The sequence below is a fragment of the Aulonocara stuartgranti genome (assembly GCF_965226115.1).
Source record: "Aulonocara stuartgranti genome assembly, chromosome: 5".
NCBI classification, from domain to species: domain Eukaryota; kingdom Metazoa; phylum Chordata; class Actinopteri; order Cichliformes; family Cichlidae; genus Aulonocara; species Aulonocara stuartgranti.
The window spans coordinates 38922999-38940752 of record NC_138943.1 but is presented as its reverse complement, the minus strand read 5'-3'; the positions used below and the strand labels follow the sequence as shown (position 1 = coordinate 38940752).

Sequence of the window (17754 nt, the reverse complement as noted above, 5' to 3'; positions counted from 1 at the left end):
GGTTTAAATCAAAAAAAAGTTTCTACATTTTGACCATACACAGATGTTAGAAACCTAAATAGTGGGAGGTTGTGCATTGAAAGTAAATTGTCCAGCCCAAAGACGTTCCACCTCCTGTAACAAAAAAGGAACAGTTCCCTTAGTATGGGTAAGTACTATTGAAGTTTTTGTAGGAACTTTTCTGCCGCTGTAGCACCCCTCACTGATCTCAGGTCAGTGAGGCATGTCAAAGGTCAGATTTGTTTAGTCACCCAAGGGCCAGTGTTGAGAGGCTTTTTTTCATTCCAGAAAGTTCAATGTATACGAGTTCAGCGTATCTGTTGTTGAGAATCAGACCATTGCATTGATACGTTCTGAGGTGGGTATTTCATAATGTACACTGGCCATAAACCACGATGATGGTCAGAGGGGTGATAATGATCCATCTCTGCCTGCTTAGTCCTTCGTCTTTCTGTTTGGTGTAGGAGACAGGCTGGCTATGAAAGGCAGGTGTTGAGAGAGGTTGGATTGAGAGAGAGACTGTACTGCCATAGGATTTAGTAAAGGGAAAAACTAAAAGAAAACAATCCTATGCAACTACATCATGCTATAATAGTTGTTCACATAAGGATGAACAGATGAAAAACTTAACTGAAGTAAAATTTCATAAAATGAATAAAACATGAAGTCAGGTATATTAATACGTGAATGTTCAAATGTAATCAAATTTTCTATGTTAAGAATAAGAGAAAAGAATAAAACGTGATGAAGTGATTTTAATGAAGTAACCTTTGCCTTAGTATAAAGTGGTTGTATGTTATTGGGTGTCCAGAGAAGACAGGAGAGAGAGGGAAGCAAAGGGCAAATGAGTATAAAAGAGGTGCCTGGGAACATTCTGGGTTATTTTCTCTAGTTCTTGCAATGAGCAGAACACATCATCTGAAGATAGGCCTGGGGGGTCCAAAGTTAGAAATTAGAGCAAATAATGCTGGCCCGTCAGTAGCTATCAGCTGCCTCTGAAGTCCCACAGGCTAACCAAGCCCTTTCTCAGCCTCCGGTGACCATCATCTGGTTTGGGGGTTATCACAAACTTCAGCTATGGAGGTCCATTCAGACTTAAGTCCCCAGTCTCCATGTCAAAGATCAGCTGGAAATGGGAGTTGAAGATCTCACTCACTGGGGCCTCTGCCAGGCAGGCATCTGTCGAGCATCCTCCCCCTCCACGTGATCAAACTCACTACTAGGTAGTGATCAGTTGACAACTCAGCACCTCTTTTCACCCGAGCAGAATGTTTCTCCTAAGGCCCCGAATTATGCATGGTCAATAGCTTCTAGATTAACATGTTACCAATAAAAACCCTAATGTCTAATAATGTATTTTCCACACCAGAAAATACAGCCACATGATGATAAGATTGGGCTGCAGCCTAGTGTCCTGGTGCCACGAGCACTTTTTGACGCTCTTAGAATTGAACATGATTTTTGTTATAGACACACTGTGGTTTGCACAGGAGTCACAGAACATTGCTCGGATTCAGATCCAGGCCGTTCCTCCTAATCACTCCCCTATAGGTCTCACTGTTGTTGCACACATGGACGTTTAAAGTAACCCCCAGGTGGAGCATTCTCAAGCACTCCACCCATGGACTCCAAGAAGGCCAGTTAGATAAGTGGAGATGACAGTCAGGACCCATTTCCTGACCCAAAGGCACAGGGAACAAACCCTGTCATCCACCGGGAAAAACCCCAACTTACAGGCAGCCAGCCGAGGGGATACCCCCAAAGGCATACCCCAGCCTGCTGCCTCTAACCAAGGTCAACTCCAAATTGAGATGTCCAGCCCTTCTCCAGGAGGCCACATCCGATCTGGCCGAGGGGATGAAGATGGGATAGAGACACGTGGATAAGGGCCAGAGATTAATAATAGGTAATGATTAAATGACAGGCAGACACTGTCCCCCCAGAGCTCACTTACTGAAGGAATATAGTGTTCTGCCATTTAACAGCACTTCTTTCCAGGCGCCTTTTGTAAGGCTCTCCAAGATGTCTCTTATGGGAATTTGAATGCAAACTTTTCAAATGTTAAACTAGGCCTGTGTCCTTGAAACATTTCAGTCTGGACAAAATAGTTATTTGCTATTATTTCACTGCCTTTTATGCCTTCTGTTGATTTCCAGTCCACATTACAACAGTGATGCTCTAACTGAAGACAATGAAAAACACATTCCTGACATCCCATAGTGTGAGTTCAGATAGAAAAGACCTTAAAGAGGTTGTTAAATGCTGCTGTTTGTTTCTTCTAATCACACTTGTGTTTTTTTCCTCTCATCTCCTGTTTGCTCAAAGTTTCTGAGGGGGATTTTTTGTCAATGGCTAGAATTGAATCTTTCATTTACTAACAAAATCTGTTAACCACTACACCATTTGGAGGCACCAGTTTCAGATTGAACTCATCCATCCATCCATCCTCTTTCACTTATCCAATTTGGGGACGTGGGGAGAGAGCCTATCCCAGCTGCCATAGGGTGAATTAAATAAATAAACGAAAATCCATATTGTAACGGAGTTCATCATTGTGGTAAAATTAGTGAGAAGTGCACTGCAGAAACACAGAATACAGCAAAATTTAGCAAAAACAAATGTGTAAAACTGAATAATGTTAAACTGTTGTTGTCCTTCATGGATTTATGAAACAGAAGCAGAATTTAATGTTGTAGACCTTCACACTGACTGTAGACTATTTTTCAAAATTATTTTATAAACATTTAAATGTATAATTTACAAAGCTTGTGTTTTCAGTATTTGTTTTTCACAATTAATAAATATCTTTGTTTTTTCTTCCTTAGGTGGGAGGAAGGGACAATCCTGCCGTTGACCCCATAATCCATGGCCTAAAGGGTGTGGTCCATCATGGTGAGTGGCAGGTCCAGTTAGTGCTGAGAGAGGAAGGACTTCAATAGTGTAGATATTCCCTAATATATAAAATCAAGAGAAAACATATTTTTGAAATCCGTCAAAAATCTTCTTTTAAACTAAAAACAATTCTGAGGATAAGGATAACACTAACAGGTGAGGCGAATCACACACTTCATCAGGGCACCTGGATGAACACCAACTTTTTTCCACTTGATAAAAGTTAACGTGAGGGTTTCAGGTGGTTAGGGACAAATGCAATTGCATGGCAGGATGCTGTAAATCAGGGGTGTCAAATTCAATTGCACAGGGGGCTAACAAGATAAACATTTATTGAACACACTAAAACAATGTTTTTTAAACATAAATATGAATAAAAACAGACAGGAATATTATTCCAGTTCAGCAAAGTGCGCTGACTTGGTTCAACATTACTTGGCAACCGGGAAAGTGAGGCAGGTTGCACTGGTGCATTTGTGACAGCTTCACTTGAAACGCCTTCACCGCATCATACATGCCATTTCTCCTCCTGCATCTTTACTCCCATCCTGCGGACTAGTCCGCTTTTTTCACCGCACAGCACCGGCGCTCCATCTGTTGTAAGTCCAACAAGTTTGTCCCAGGGCAGTTTCATGTCGGTAACACTTTGACAAACGTTTTTAAAAACGCCTTTTCCTGTCGTTGTCCCGTGCCTCGATTTAATGTTCAATATTTCCACTCCACGGATGAAGATGGTCAGCTGTGCAATGTCCATCATGTCTGTACTTTCATCCACAGCCGAGTATGCAGTGAAGTTTTTGCTTCTTTCACACAGCTGTGTTCTTAAATCAGTGGCCATCTCACAAACCCGATCAGCAATCGTATTTCTGCTCAGGCTCACATTTGCCAAAATCTGCGTTTTGTCTGGACACAAGACGTCGCACAGCTTTATCCTGCAGCTCTTCAGAGTGGTACCGGGCTGATTTGGCTCCTCTGCCACGATAAAACTTGCTTTCGCAACAGCTTCACTTTGTGATTTTGCTCTGGTGACAAACGTCTGCTGAAATGTCAGATTCTTCTTTAGCTCTTCTACTTTCTGTAGTTTCTGCATTTGGGTTTTTCAGCTTATCCTGACGTTTTGTCTCGTAGTGCCGTCTTAAATTAAATTCCTTAATTACAGCCACATTAGCTCCACTACTAAGACACACGGTTTACCAGCATGTCTGTAAACATATATTCAGCCTCCCACTGGCGCTGAAAGGCTCTGCTTTCAGAGTCAACTTTTTTCTCCACCATTGTGAGCGGCGAGCTTCACAATTACAGAAGTTTGACTTGATTGACGGGGAATGTTCCCAGTTAGCCTAGCGTTCAGCAAGGAGGCTGCAGCGCTGCATTATGGGATCTGTAGTTTGTATATTATTAGCACCTCATATCGCCGGGCCATGCGTAACAATAATAATACATCTCGCGGGCCGGATATAAATGTACGCCGGGCCGGATATGGCCTGCGGGCCTTGACTTTGACACATGTGCTATAAACGGACCAAACTTCAGTCAGGAGAACAACTGAGACAATCCATCCACAATACGAGGTTAGTCATTAATATACTGCAACCAGAGGTGGGACCAAGTCATTGTTTTGCAAGTCTCAAGTAAGTCTCAAGTCTTTATCCTCAAGTCTCAAGTAATGTCAGGCAAGTCAGAGTCGAGTCTCAAGTCACTGGTGTAAAAGTCCGAGTCAAGTCACAAGTCTGAAATTTTGAATTTCAAGTCCTTTCGAGTCTTTAAAAAAAAAAAAGAAAAAAAGTATGTTGCAGTTATGTAAATATTAGACCATGTAATTTTTAAATCTGTGTTTTTCTCAACACATGACAAAATAGTGAACTTAGAAAATATACACAAATTGTGAAATTGCACCTCTTTAAAATGCAGCTCAATTAAACTTAGCTCCAAGAATAATTTTCACCGACAGTTCTGAGATAAGCTGCATGTTATTCTTGGATGCGGTTGTAGGACCGGTGTTGTGCCAAAAAGTGATTGTCTGCCAAAAACTGATTTCCGGTATTTGCCAAAAAGCGATTGCTCATATTTAAAGTGCTATAAGTAACTTGTTGGGCTATAATATGTTAAACATATGTCAAATGCATCCCTTATGGATGACATAAAGTCATCTTGAGCCACAAACAACATTCGTGTAGCAAGATACAAGCCGCAATCAGTTTTTGGCAGCGACTTTTATATAACCTTTATTTATGCAGTAAAAAAAATCTAATTAACATTAAAAATGTCTTTTGTAAGAGTAAGTTGCCCAACAGGACAGCAGAAATGGCAGCAAATATTACAATAGTTCTGTAAAAATATTTTAAGTGGGGATAAAGGACCGGATTGGTTATAATGTAAGTACAAGTTGTAAAGATACTTAAAAAACAGATAATTTTTTAATTCTATATATAACCCCTTTGTATCCCCTGTTCACCGAAGTCTATTTACGAACATACGTAAAGATATTACACATAAAAAATACACAGAAACACTGGAAATCAGTTTTTGGCAGACAATCACTTTTTGGCACAACAACGGCTTTAAAATCGCATGACAAAAATATCATATACATTAAAAAAACTGCATCACCAACGTAGCCTGGACAACATTTGCTAGTTAGATGAAGTCAGCTATCTCATCGTAGCATATTTATATGCATATTTATAATTATACGGTTCTTGGAGTGAGTGCATACACTCATGAAGTTTAGTAACTTCAGGTCACTGCAACAAGCCCAGGTACAGTTTACCGACGGATGGGTACAGGACCTTGAAATGCACCGTGTAGAACGAAAGACCATCGTACGTATCATAAGTTTACCAGTCTCACAAATAGTCTTCATAAATATACATTCGTTATCCGTTTATTAATATAACCTTTGAGCTTAACGGTAATTAATTAGTAGTGGAAATAATTTCTGGTACGCCTTACAGAAATGTAGCAGTGACAATAATATTGTATGCTGTAATCGCACTGGACAATTAGTGATACAAAACAACTGTTTTATTCTGTGAATAAAAGTATATGTTTTTGTCAATGTACCATAATAACAGAAGCGAAACGCAATATTGTGTCAGGACAATTCACTATTTATGCACAATAAATAAAGGAGCATAACGCGACAATTTCTGTTCAGCGCCAGACTTGCTTGTAACCTATATCACCAATTATGTTATGAAAATGACGCATTAACTACTAAAAAACACTGACCTTCGTGTAAATGCTTGGAGCAGACTAACCTGTGAGCTGGAGTGTTCTGGGACGTTATATTTGGTCTTTGAATGGCTGCAATCCAGTCGCGTCTTTGTTACTTCGGAAACATGGCTCGAACAATTTCTCTTCAACGACGTAATCCGATAACAACCGATCTCTTTACCCGTCGGCTTCCCGTGGCTGTCATGCGACCGGCTATTGCAGTTAATGATACAACAGCTTCTTGACATTTTTGTGTTTCTTTTTATCGCTGTGTGACTGATTTCAATTGAAAGCCTGCGTGCGCTAGTACCGCTTGCCACGAGTTCCCAGAATCCTTTGCGGTTCTACCCGTGAATGACGTCACATTTTCAATCTCCATATAATATGCATGTTAAATTTTATATTTGGGGTAAAATATCAAGTCTTTTCAAGTAAACCGGTTCAAGTCCAATTCAAGTCCCACGTCATTGGTGTAAAAGTCCAAGTCAAGTCACAAGTCTTAGAACATTTTTTCAAGTCAAGTCTAAAGTCATAAAATTAATGACTCGAGTCTGACTCGAGTCCAAGTCATGTGACTCGAGTCCACACCTCTGACTGCAACAACATGAGAATAGAGCCGTTGTGATAGAATTCAGCATGAATGAATCAATGGTACAGAAGTGGAGAAAGCGCAGTTTTTGGCTTTCCCATATTCCAAAAGTGCTTTGCTATTACTGTCGCTATTACTGTAATTTGCAGATGATGTTTGCAGCCGCTGCAATGCTTTCGACTAAAACAGGTGCAGCTTGATGACACCATCAAAATCTCTACCGTTGGCCAAATTTATATCGTTTCTACCGTATACCGTTTACACCGCCCACCCCTACTGTACAGCCAAGAAAACCAATCATAACGACTAAGGCAACATGTGCATATTGCTGCTCACCTGAACACCACATTAGCAGGTGTCCTGAGTTTATTCACAAAACAAAGGATGAGAAAATAAACTGGATAAAGAGAAACACATGGTGGTGGCATTGTGCTAGGACTCTTCAGGCTGCAAAGTGTGATCTGAGAGAAGACTTTGTCACCTGCATGGGATGACATCTACAGATCCTGTGTGAGGTGAATCAGAGACCTGAACTAACTGAAGTTAGTCCTGTAGTGAGGACATTGTACCTTGATAGACCTAGTGACTGTTCTAGTGCACTGTTAAAATTTAAAATAAGGCTCAAATCATACTCACCTTATCACGACTACTGCTCCAGTGAGACCTGGTCCATATGGATCTCCTGCAGCGGTCAAAACCCGCTTAGGATGTACACTCCAAGGTCCGATCACAAACTTACAACCCGAGGACAGTTCCACGCATGCCCAGTGTTTGTTCACATCTTTCAGTTCAGATTCAGGAGATCCATTCCAGCACATCCTCGTGTCCGCTGATGGCTCTGAATCCGTTCAGCTACCTCCTACTCTACCATCAGCAGTTTCTATGTCGTCGCCTGCAGTGCCGCCATCACCAGACTCACTGCCTGTGGCTGCCATTCCGCCAGAGGTCACTGCACTTCCTGGTCCTAACTCACCTGGTCCTGTCTCTACCAAGCCCCGTACATTGTGCCCAGTGCCTGCAGAACTGCCTGACGATTTGCAGTTATGTGCCTGCAGCTGCATCCCATTCGGTCGGCATTTGGACCTGCTTCGCCGCCACCGCTGGCTCCACGGTCGGCCCCCTGAACTGTTTGGCCTGCGTCGTCGACCTCTGGGTCGACCTCTGGGTCGACCTCCTGAACTGTCTGGCCCGTAGAAAAGTAACACTCCTAAAGAGCCCAGATGAGCGCATCAGAACTGTAGAAGTCTTAGTGCAGGACAGAACCTATATCAGACCTGTGGCGTGTCTGATTCCTCTGCCCCACTTCCTGACAAAGGTCAACTCTAACCAGTTAAACATATTTCTCGCTAGAAATATGGGGGCGGCTGTTGTAAAGACTCACCTTTCAGCACACTTCACCAGCTGCACCTTTTTTCTTTTCCTCACCTTTGATTGGGTGTGGTGCTTGCCCTTAATTGCACTCACCTGTCACCCGTTATATAAGGACTGCACTCACCTACCGCTAACTCTTTCTTTACTCCCACATGGGGCGGCAGCTGAGGTGAGTTTCTGTTTGAGTCTCCTGAGTTCATCTATTATTTTGAGTTACTGAGTGACACACTTTATTTTCTTTATTTCCTTTCAGTTAGCAGTCCATGCGTGTCTTTCCTTTTGCTCATTATTCAGTAAAACAAGAAACTTGCAAGTGATTGTTGACTGTTCATTCTCATCCTGACCGAATGAGCCCATGATGGTAACAAGCTCCAACCTCCTCCGAGCCTTCCTTCAAAACATAACCCTTTCCTGACTGATAGATTCTCAGTTGCTTCTTTAGATTGTGGCATGGTGTGTTGCTTTTTGAGATCTTTTAGCCTCCTTCACATTGTCAAACAGATCCTGAGTGATGCGTTGATTCAACAGGTCTGCCAGTAATCAAGCCTGAGTGAAACTGAACTCAGCATTCCAACAAATGTCGTTAATCACAGTTACTTCATGATTTAACAAGAGGGGCAATTACTTGTCCACACAGGCCCAGGTGGGTTTGGATAACTGTTCTCCCATAATGAATGAAATCATCGTTTCGAAAATGCATTGTGTGTTTACCTGTGTTATCTTTGTCTAATAGTCAAATTAGTTTGATGATCTGAAACGTAACTTCTAGAAACGTTAAATATACCGTAATTGTCGGGCTATAAGCCGCTACTTTTTGCACAAGCTTTGAACCCTGCAGCTTTTAGTCAGGTGCGGCTTTTCTATGGATTATCCATGATTTTTGTGATATCGTAAGACGATTTGTTTTGTTTGTTCCGCTGTTGTACGGCACTACGTTGCCTGGCGGAAGGGCATGTGATCAGACACACAGTATCGGGGTTCAAGAGTGGTATGTTAGTCACATGTCCATCCGCCAGGCAACATAGTGCCGTACAAGTAGCGCGAAAAACAAACTTCAAAGTAGCGCTACACGTTCAGCCGGAGGCGTGGATGACGAGCAGCGATAAACTTGCGAAAAGCAAGTTATGCTCAACTCCACCGGTGGAATCTGACAGCGTGGAAAAGTGTGAAAACATCCACGATCACCAACGGATTTCGAAGGGCTGGACTGCTGCATGATGGAGAGGAGGTGTCAGTGGTGCGTGACATTTTTAAATACGATGAAGGAATACAAGACAGTCAAAAGGAGTTTCATAGAGCTACGTGCACGGGTGAGTGATCGGGTGATACTCACAACCGAGGCATTGCAGTCAGATTTATTTATACCAAGAGACAGTTGCATAGCATTTCCTGTTTTTCAAGCTTACTTATCAGCATGTGTGTGTGTTCTGTGTGTGTGTGTGTGTGTGTGTGTGTGTGTGTGTGTGTGTGTGTGTGTGTGTGTGTGTACGTGACAGGATGTAATGGCATGTGATACAAAAATATATGAACATTTTAATACATTTGAAAGCTTTATAACGGAGGTATCTTTTAATAATAGACATCTGCAGTTTAAACTTAAAAGTTACTTCTATCAGGAGGACACCGCCACGGCCCTTCAGAGGGTGTTCAACTCTGACACTGACAACGAGGATTTGTTTGGTTTTGAAAGTGACAACGAAGGAAAGAAGCTGAGAGTGGATGACAAAGCCACCCTGAGCCTGTTCGTATCCGACACTGGAGGAGAGGACTTTGGTGGTTTTAGTGCGCAGAAAGATGGTGGTGAATGACTGACTTTTCTTCTTGTTAAAGCCGTGTCACTGCACCTGAGCCTAAAAGGTAGTCCGAATCTATTTTTCTGGTGTGCTGTAGGTTATTGTTATGTACTACATTTGTTACTCATTTATGAAGCACAGTACATGTTTCGTACTTGTAATTATCGCTACTTTTACATATACCTAAAAAGTTATGCAAATATGTACCCGTAACTTGTTTTTCAAAATATTAATAAAAGGGATGTGTCTCCAAACAGCCATCTCTTTCCTGACAATTCCCTTTGTGCATATTCTCTTACATATGATAAGTCAACATTGAAACACCTGCGGCTTTTGGTCAGGTGCGGCTAATGTATGTACAAAACAGGATTTTCCCCTGATTTTAGCTTGTGCGGCTAATATTCAGGTGCGCTTTGTAGTCCGGGAAATACGGTAAATGAATAACCTGACAAAAGAAAACCACATGGTCCTCCCAACCACCACAACTCATGTTTCTCATCATTCCTGGATATCATTGCTATAATGAACCTTTCCATCTGTAAACCTGCAAACCCTTGCAAAGACACTGGGTCCCTGTGTTTGCTATTAGAACCTTTCATTCAGCCTTTTAATTTCACATTGATGGTGCAGGGACATTCACTGGCTACCTTGCAACAAACTGCAAGGCAGTTTGTAAAAGAAGCACAGGTGTCTTTTTTGTTATGGTGTCTTCTGCCAACATTTTTCTTCTCTTTTTTTTCATCATCTTCAAAGCTTTTTTACCCACCCATGTTCTTGGGCATTTTGTTAAAGAGTGAAACACTAAGTTATGTCAAAGTTGACAATGTTACTTCAAGGCTGACAATCATATGTTGTTTTCTCTGTCATCTCTTGGGGATGCTAAATTATGAAAGCACAAATCAAAGGAAATCAAGACATTATGTCAGGGTCTGGGAGGGTACCTGCAGGTCTCCAACAGCGGCCCCTCCTCCTTTAGGTTCGGTTGCTCCTCCCTGGCTGACCACCTGTGAGCAATTATTCCGGCAGTATATCAGACCTGTGCTCTCAACCATTCATCGCCTGAGTATCTGCTATCCCCATAGGTAGCACCTGGAGTGGAGGTCTTGTCTCCCTCACTCCCGCCTTCCTGCACCTGGGCCGCTTGCTGCTGATACGACGTGGCCTGCCGGCCCACCACTCACTTGCCTGCCTCCCCACATCTCGACCGCTTCCGGGCCTTCCGCCCCACCTGTCCCCCCCACCTGAAACCAAGTAAAGCAACTCAATTCAACTGTGGAGGATCGTTGATTGTCTGCTGGATCCCACTGACCGTGATCTCCTCTTATTCCAGTGCCCCGGCCCCTACCTAGTCCTGTTTCCGCCTCCCCGCTGCCTCTGCTGTTCAGCCGTCTCCTACAGGTGTCTAGGTCACCCTCCGTTATCTTAGATTATCCTACGCGCCACTAGTGTGGTGGCGTCATTTTGTTTTTTTTGCTTGTGTTTGCCTGTGGGCGGAAATAAATCCTTTGTTCCCTTATCGTCTCGCTTCCGGGTTGGTTTCTGCACCTGTGTCCATCTCTGTTACCTCGTGCCGCTGGGCCGTGACACATTAAACCTAAAGGCTCTGAAGCAAGTCTGAACCCTTGCCACTTCAGTTTGCAGGGAAATAAAGCTTGTTATATAGATTATATTGCATTGATTGAAACTCTGTCCTACTATCTTTCAAACAGAAAAGGAGACCTTTCTGGAGCCATTTGTGCTTAAGGACCTGCTGCCATCCTCACTGGGAAGTTATTATCGTTACACTGGCTCTTTGACCACTCCACCCTGCAGCAAGGTGGTAGAGTGGATCATTTTCAGCAGTCCTGTCTACTTCTCTTACAAACAGGTAAGAAGCATGCCAGTAATACAGCTGTGTCAACTTGTTTCCTTAGTTATATAAGAATAACACCACTCATTTAAACATATTGCAAAACCTTATTTTTATTCTATGTTAATGCTGAAGTTAATTAACCACAACTTATTTTATAAAATGTAAAAAATTCCCCTCTCTCCTCTGCTGGCGGTCTATCCCTTAAGCTCGGGTTCTCTACTACGGGCCTGTGAGCATGAGGGTCCTCGTGTCCCCTTTTCCTGATGTTGCTGTCATTTGCTATGGCTACGTCTAACACTATGGCCGTCTTCCTCTCCTCCACCCCTACTATGTCCGGTTGGTTAGCCATCATCAGTTTGTCCGTCTGTATCTGAAAGTCCCACAGGATTTTAGCACAGTCATTCTTGACCACCCTAGTGGGTGTCTCCCATTTTGGCTGCTCTTGCTCCTCTTTCTTGGGTTTCTGCTGTCTGAGGTATTCACTGAGCATGTGGTCAGTTGTCTGATGTACTCGTGGATGTTCATTGTCTTATTCTGGATGTGGTTCTAGCGTACAGATTCAGTGTGCTGGATTTGGGGTGAAATCCTCCATGAATGGTCAGGAGCTTGTTATCCCAGCAGGATACCTGATCACCAACAGGGCATAGGTGTTGATAACCCGGATCTTGTTCTTGCCATTCAGCTGACTAATCAGGACTTGCCTTACTTTCTGCAGGTACTTGGTGGTTGCAGCTTTCCTAGCGGCCTCGTTATGGTTCCCATTTGCCTGTGGGATTCCCAAGTACTTGAAGCTGTCCTCAACAATGTTGCCTTCTGGTAGTGTGATGCCCTCAGTTCTGACTACCTTTCCTCTCTTTGTTACGATCCGATTACACTTCTCGAGTCCAAATAACATTCCAGTTTCGTTGCTGTAGATCCTTGTGGAGTGGATCAGTGAAGTGATGTCCCATTCACTCTGGGAATACAGCAAGATATCATCGATGTAGAAGAGGTGGTGTTACTTAAAGCAGTTTCACTCCGGTTCTTTTTTTAATCGTTGGGTCTCCAGAGACGGCACCGGACTGAGTAGTTATTTCACAAAATCTTTATTCATCTTCAGTTACGCATGCACCTTCTAGAAGGAGGGACGTTCAAGGCTGGTGTCCCTCTGCAGATCTTCACTTCTTCGTTTTGTTACAACCAGCTTTATAGAAGCGACCCCATCATAAAACCCACATGATGTGTTGTAAACTCTGTGTTTGTATATGTATGTGCAAGCACGTGAGTGCCAGTGTGTTTATGTGAGTGTACGTGAGTGACTGTGCGTGTGGGTGGGTGTGCGTCGCCACAGTTAAAGCACAGTGTGTCTCTGTGTATGTGACTTCCTACTGGTCATAAAAGTCCATCTCCCCTCACCCAAGCTACACCAAATTCCTTTACAAAACATACAAAACACAGTTAACATATTACAAGCACTGAGACCCCCACTCTGCATCCACTGGGCCATTGGCCTCTTGTTGTCTTACTTTAACAGCTAAGCATGTGGAGGGTCTCCTGCAAACCTACTTCTAAGTTATGACAATTATAAGCTTTTCACGTACTAGCATTAGCATCCCCCATCTGTAGCTTCCTGTCTCCTTTTATGACAGGCTGACACCTGGTGTGCATAAATTCCTCTCCCTCTACTGTAGCTAAACCAAACTGAAACCCACAGACAAATCCTTCCCTATTCCTCTGATCTACTGCTGGACCCTTTCATCTAAGCAAATTTAACACATTATATTCTAATAATTGTTTTCTTGTACTCACAGTGGCTGATATCCTTAGACAGTCTTGTTAATGATCTCATTGAGGAGGTCCAGGCCTATGCAGAACAGCAGTGGGGACAGCGCATCTCTTTGGTAGATCCCGCTCTTGATGGTGACGTGTGCTATAGGCTTTCAGTCGGCCTCCAATGTTGTTTGTCACATCCCCATTGAGTTCTTGATGAAGGCTCTAAGGGTCCTGTTGATCTTGTACAGTTGTAGTCATTTCAGGATCCAGGTGTGGGGCATCGAAGCATAGACCTCCTTGTAATCAATCCAGGCAGTGCACAGGTTGGTCACTCTAGCCTTGCAGTCTCGGGCAACTGCTTTCTCTACCAGCCGCTGATGTTTCGCTCCTCTGGTATTCCTGCCAATTCCTTTCTGTGCCCCACTCATGCATTGCATGATCCGGAATGTATTCACTATGGAATGTGAGAAGGAAAAGTGTGAACAAAGCAATAAAATCATTTACAACTTTTGTAACTGACAGACCTCTTACTTTTAAAGTAAGAGGTCTGTCACGGTGTGAGCCGTACAGACTGGACCCAGAGCAGATTTAACACAGAAGTGGAGCGTACATGACAAGAATTTATTACAGTGAGTGAAACTGTGGAACAGGGTTCATACGCCTTTTTCAGGGTCAAATTCAAGCAATGCCATGTGAAAATTAAGACAAATCATCCTAGGTGAACAAATCAACTTGTTAGAGACATTCTTCTCCTGTTGATAAAAAAACAACCAAAAATAAATGAGTCTTCTCATCAGATATTGATGCTTCTTTCATGTGTGACAAAAAATAGGAGACAGATGTTTGTTTGTTTGTTAGTTTTATTGGGAATTAACTTAGCTTCTCAGATGAGAGGTGAAAGGTCTTCAAGCAACTTAAAAAAATCCAGACGCTTTTCTTCCCAAGCTCCTTAGACTACAATGACCTGGATGACTGAGAACCTTCACAGACACATTCTATAGTTAGTATCTGAAGTCAGTTTTGTTAATGATCTGGCTGAGGCTAGCCTCCAGTGTTGTTCTCCACATCGCCTCATTGATCTTTTATAGTTCTAGACATTTCAGGTCCACGTGTTAGAGACTGAGTCATAAGTGTTCCTGTAATCAATCCAGGAGGTGCACATGCTGGTCAGTCTGGTCTTACAGTCTCTAGTGACTGTTCTATCTGCCAACAGCTGGTGTTTTGTCCCTGTAGTGATTCTGCCAAATTCCTTTCTGTGCCCCGCTCATGTACTGAGCAATGTGCCTGTTCATGCTAGACACTATGATGGCTGACAGGTTTCTTTCATGTTGTGCTGAGTCAGGTAGTTGACTTTAGGATTAGGACTGCCCAGGCTTTCATTAGCCATTCTGGTTGTGTCTCATCTATTAGCATTTTGCTCATTTGTGCTGCCAGACAGTCATGGAGTGCAGTTAGCTTTAGCCAGTAGATGTGAATCATGCCAGGGCCTGTTCTGTCCAGCTCTTAGACAAAGACTTGCTCTTGGATGTCTGCCACTGTGCTTTAATCTGTTCTTAGATCCACTAGCCACTGGACATTGTTGTCCTCTGCTGTATCCTTCTCCCATATGCTCAGTAGAACAGGACTGGTTCATCTCCAGTATTGGTGGGGCTGTTCTCATATTATTCTCTTGCCATTGACAGTATGTTTTGGATGGTTCCATGGAGAACATCTGGTATAGCATCCTGGCTTCAGTAATTGTGCGTCCCTCCATGGCTATGCCTCCCCAGACCATTACTGACCCACCACCAAATCTGTCATGTTGAGTGATGTTGTAGGCAGGGTAACATTTTCCACATCTCCTTGAGACCCTATCACATTTGCTAAGGGTGAACTCATACTCATCTGTGAAAAGCACAGGGCACCAGTGGTGGACCTGCTTATTCTGGTACTGGAATTGGCAGGTCCACTACCAAGAAAAATGGTGGTATTGGAAAGTCATGTCCGTGTGTATTTTTATCTGATCTGTTTGCTCAGGATTTGACAGAGACAGGCACCTGCTGGTCCTTGATGGGTCGTGGGAGTTCTAAACTTTGAAATAGTAACACAGCTCAGGAGTGATCATATATATATATTGCACAAGGAACAGAAATCCTACAGAGGATGCCTAGAGAGAAGATGGATTGATAAGAGGCATGGTGGTAAAGTGGTTTGCACTGTCGTCTTGTAGTAAAACGTTTCCTAGATACTCGAAAAGGAAGGTTCCTGCATATCCTGCAGTTTAGATGGCCTGTGTATCCCTGTGAATGTTTCCTTCAGGCACTCCTGTTCCAGAGACAAGCATGTTATATTAATTGGTTATTATAAGTGTATAGAATAACATGCTCTGCTTTGAGTGGTCAGTAAGATTAGAAAGGCGCTATATAAAGAAAAGTGCATTATGCCTGCAAGCACAATAATCTGCAATGTAACTACATAGTCTGAAAATAAACAACTTAGAATTAATTTACTCTAAGCTACCTGATCTCTTAAAAAATAAATCATGAAAAGGGTTAAACTTACAAAGCTGTCTCAGTGAAACAGTGGCAAGTCCCATACACACAAAGTTTTCTATCACTGTTTTGAATGGGCAAGACAAGTATGCAATAATCAAGTTTTTTGTTCTAAATATTAATAAATGTTGAATTGATATTGAGATTTACAAAGGGTAATTACGAGTTGTTCTGGGTTTTTTTTGTTTGTTTGTTTTTTTAGGACAAAGCATTTAAAATAGTATTTAACAGTTGAAGTGTTTATTGTCATGTGTCCAAAGGAAAAGAAGGCATTTCTCTGTGCAATGAAATTCGTTCTTTGCTGTCCACACACAGATGCCGATTAACATGTAAAATAGAAAAAAAACATAAAATACAAATGGTACAAATAAACAAAAGAAGATAAAAAAGAAGACAATATTAAAGTGTGAAACAGAGATCTACAAAAGAGCTATGAGCTTAATATGCAGGGTGACTTGATGTGCAAAAAATTATTATTACTGTTCATAACAGTTGCAATGGTTACACAAACCTGTATGATAAATCCTAGAAGTTCGAGGTTTGTTTGTTTGTTTGTTTTTTAAATCACTGTGGCTGTTATTACTCCGTGCTTTAGGTAAAAAGTGACCTGAGTGATAATTTTCTCCAATTAAGTTGTAAAACCACTCTGCTGTCTGAAAATGTGTTAGATAACTCCATTCCAAATTGATCTGTCCTTCCGCTTTTGGTGTAGACATTATTATAAGGGAAGATTTGGCCTTAATCATACTGTCAAAGCACGAAATATGAACAGTATGGAAGTAAGCATTAAATAAAGAGCCCTGATGTTAAACTTGCCCTGTGCCTTCAGTAGTTTATACTTTAAAACTGTCAAGGTTTTTCTTTGGGAAATGCAAAGATAACCATTGTTCAGTTCAACTCAGTGTTATGTGTGACTTGATGTTATTTACTACGTTCATCATATTGTAATTGTGAAGGAAATCCTGTGTAACCAGGCCAGCTTGAGCAGAATAACTCAGCAGATGCTGCGCACTTAATGGTGTGTGTGTGTGCGTGTGTGTGTGTGTGTGTGTGCGTGTGTGTGGTTTTATATAAAGTACTTTGAGCTCCAAAGTGTTGAGAAAAGTGCTCTATAAATAAAACATAAATTGAGTATTTGGTACCACAGATGCATCATTGTCTTGCACACACTCAAAAGTGACACTAATCCTCTGCTAATAAGCTACCTCCAGAGACTCCTCCTTGAAGTGACCCCTTGATCCCTAATGAGAAGGAAAATCCATCCACCCTAATTATTAAGCCCTGTTACTTAACATAAATAAGAAGGTGATCCGGCATTAAGACTACTGACAGAACAATATTTTGACAGAACAATATTTTGCCCATGTTTATAGCAATAACAAACTTTTTTTTTCTGGTCCACTTGGTAAAGAAGGTCCTGCAGCAGCTACACTTCCTGTGTCCTGAGGAAAATAACCTGACCTTCTGCCACTCCTCATTTGAGAGCGTACTCTCTTACTGCCTGGGTGTTTAGTACGCAGGGGGCTGCGCCGAGGACAATAAACACTGCCCCAAAAATCCCTGGCTGCCCTCTGCCACCCCTGTAGGCCATTGCCAGATTCTCCTGTCTCAGGAAAACCAGGGCCATCACATGTGACCACTTGCAGCCCGCCGACCACCTGTTTGACCGCCACATTACTTCAATAAAGCGCTTTACAAAATTCCCACCCAAACCTACCGGGTACATAACAGTGCTCAGTACATATTATTTATTTAAAA

The 17754-nt window shown here is 42.3% G+C and overlaps 1 protein-coding gene across 4 annotated transcripts in view; it reads left to right on the top strand.

The window, feature by feature from the left end:
* LOC309707008 (receptor-type tyrosine-protein phosphatase gamma-like) overlaps positions 1-17754 on the top strand; it is a 410561-nt gene that overhangs the window by 257498 nt on the left and 135309 nt on the right. For all 4 annotated transcript variants that reach the window (XR_014276854.1, XR_014276855.1, XM_082534088.1 and 1 more), the window contains exons 6-7: positions 2826-2892; positions 11571-11728. Coding sequence is in view for 2 of the 4 variants with exons in the window: in XM_082534088.1 (XP_082390214.1) it covers positions 2826-2892; positions 11571-11728 (225 nt within the window). In the remaining 2 variants the exon portion in view is untranslated. The remainder of the gene's footprint in view (positions 1-2825; positions 2893-11570; positions 11729-17754) is intronic.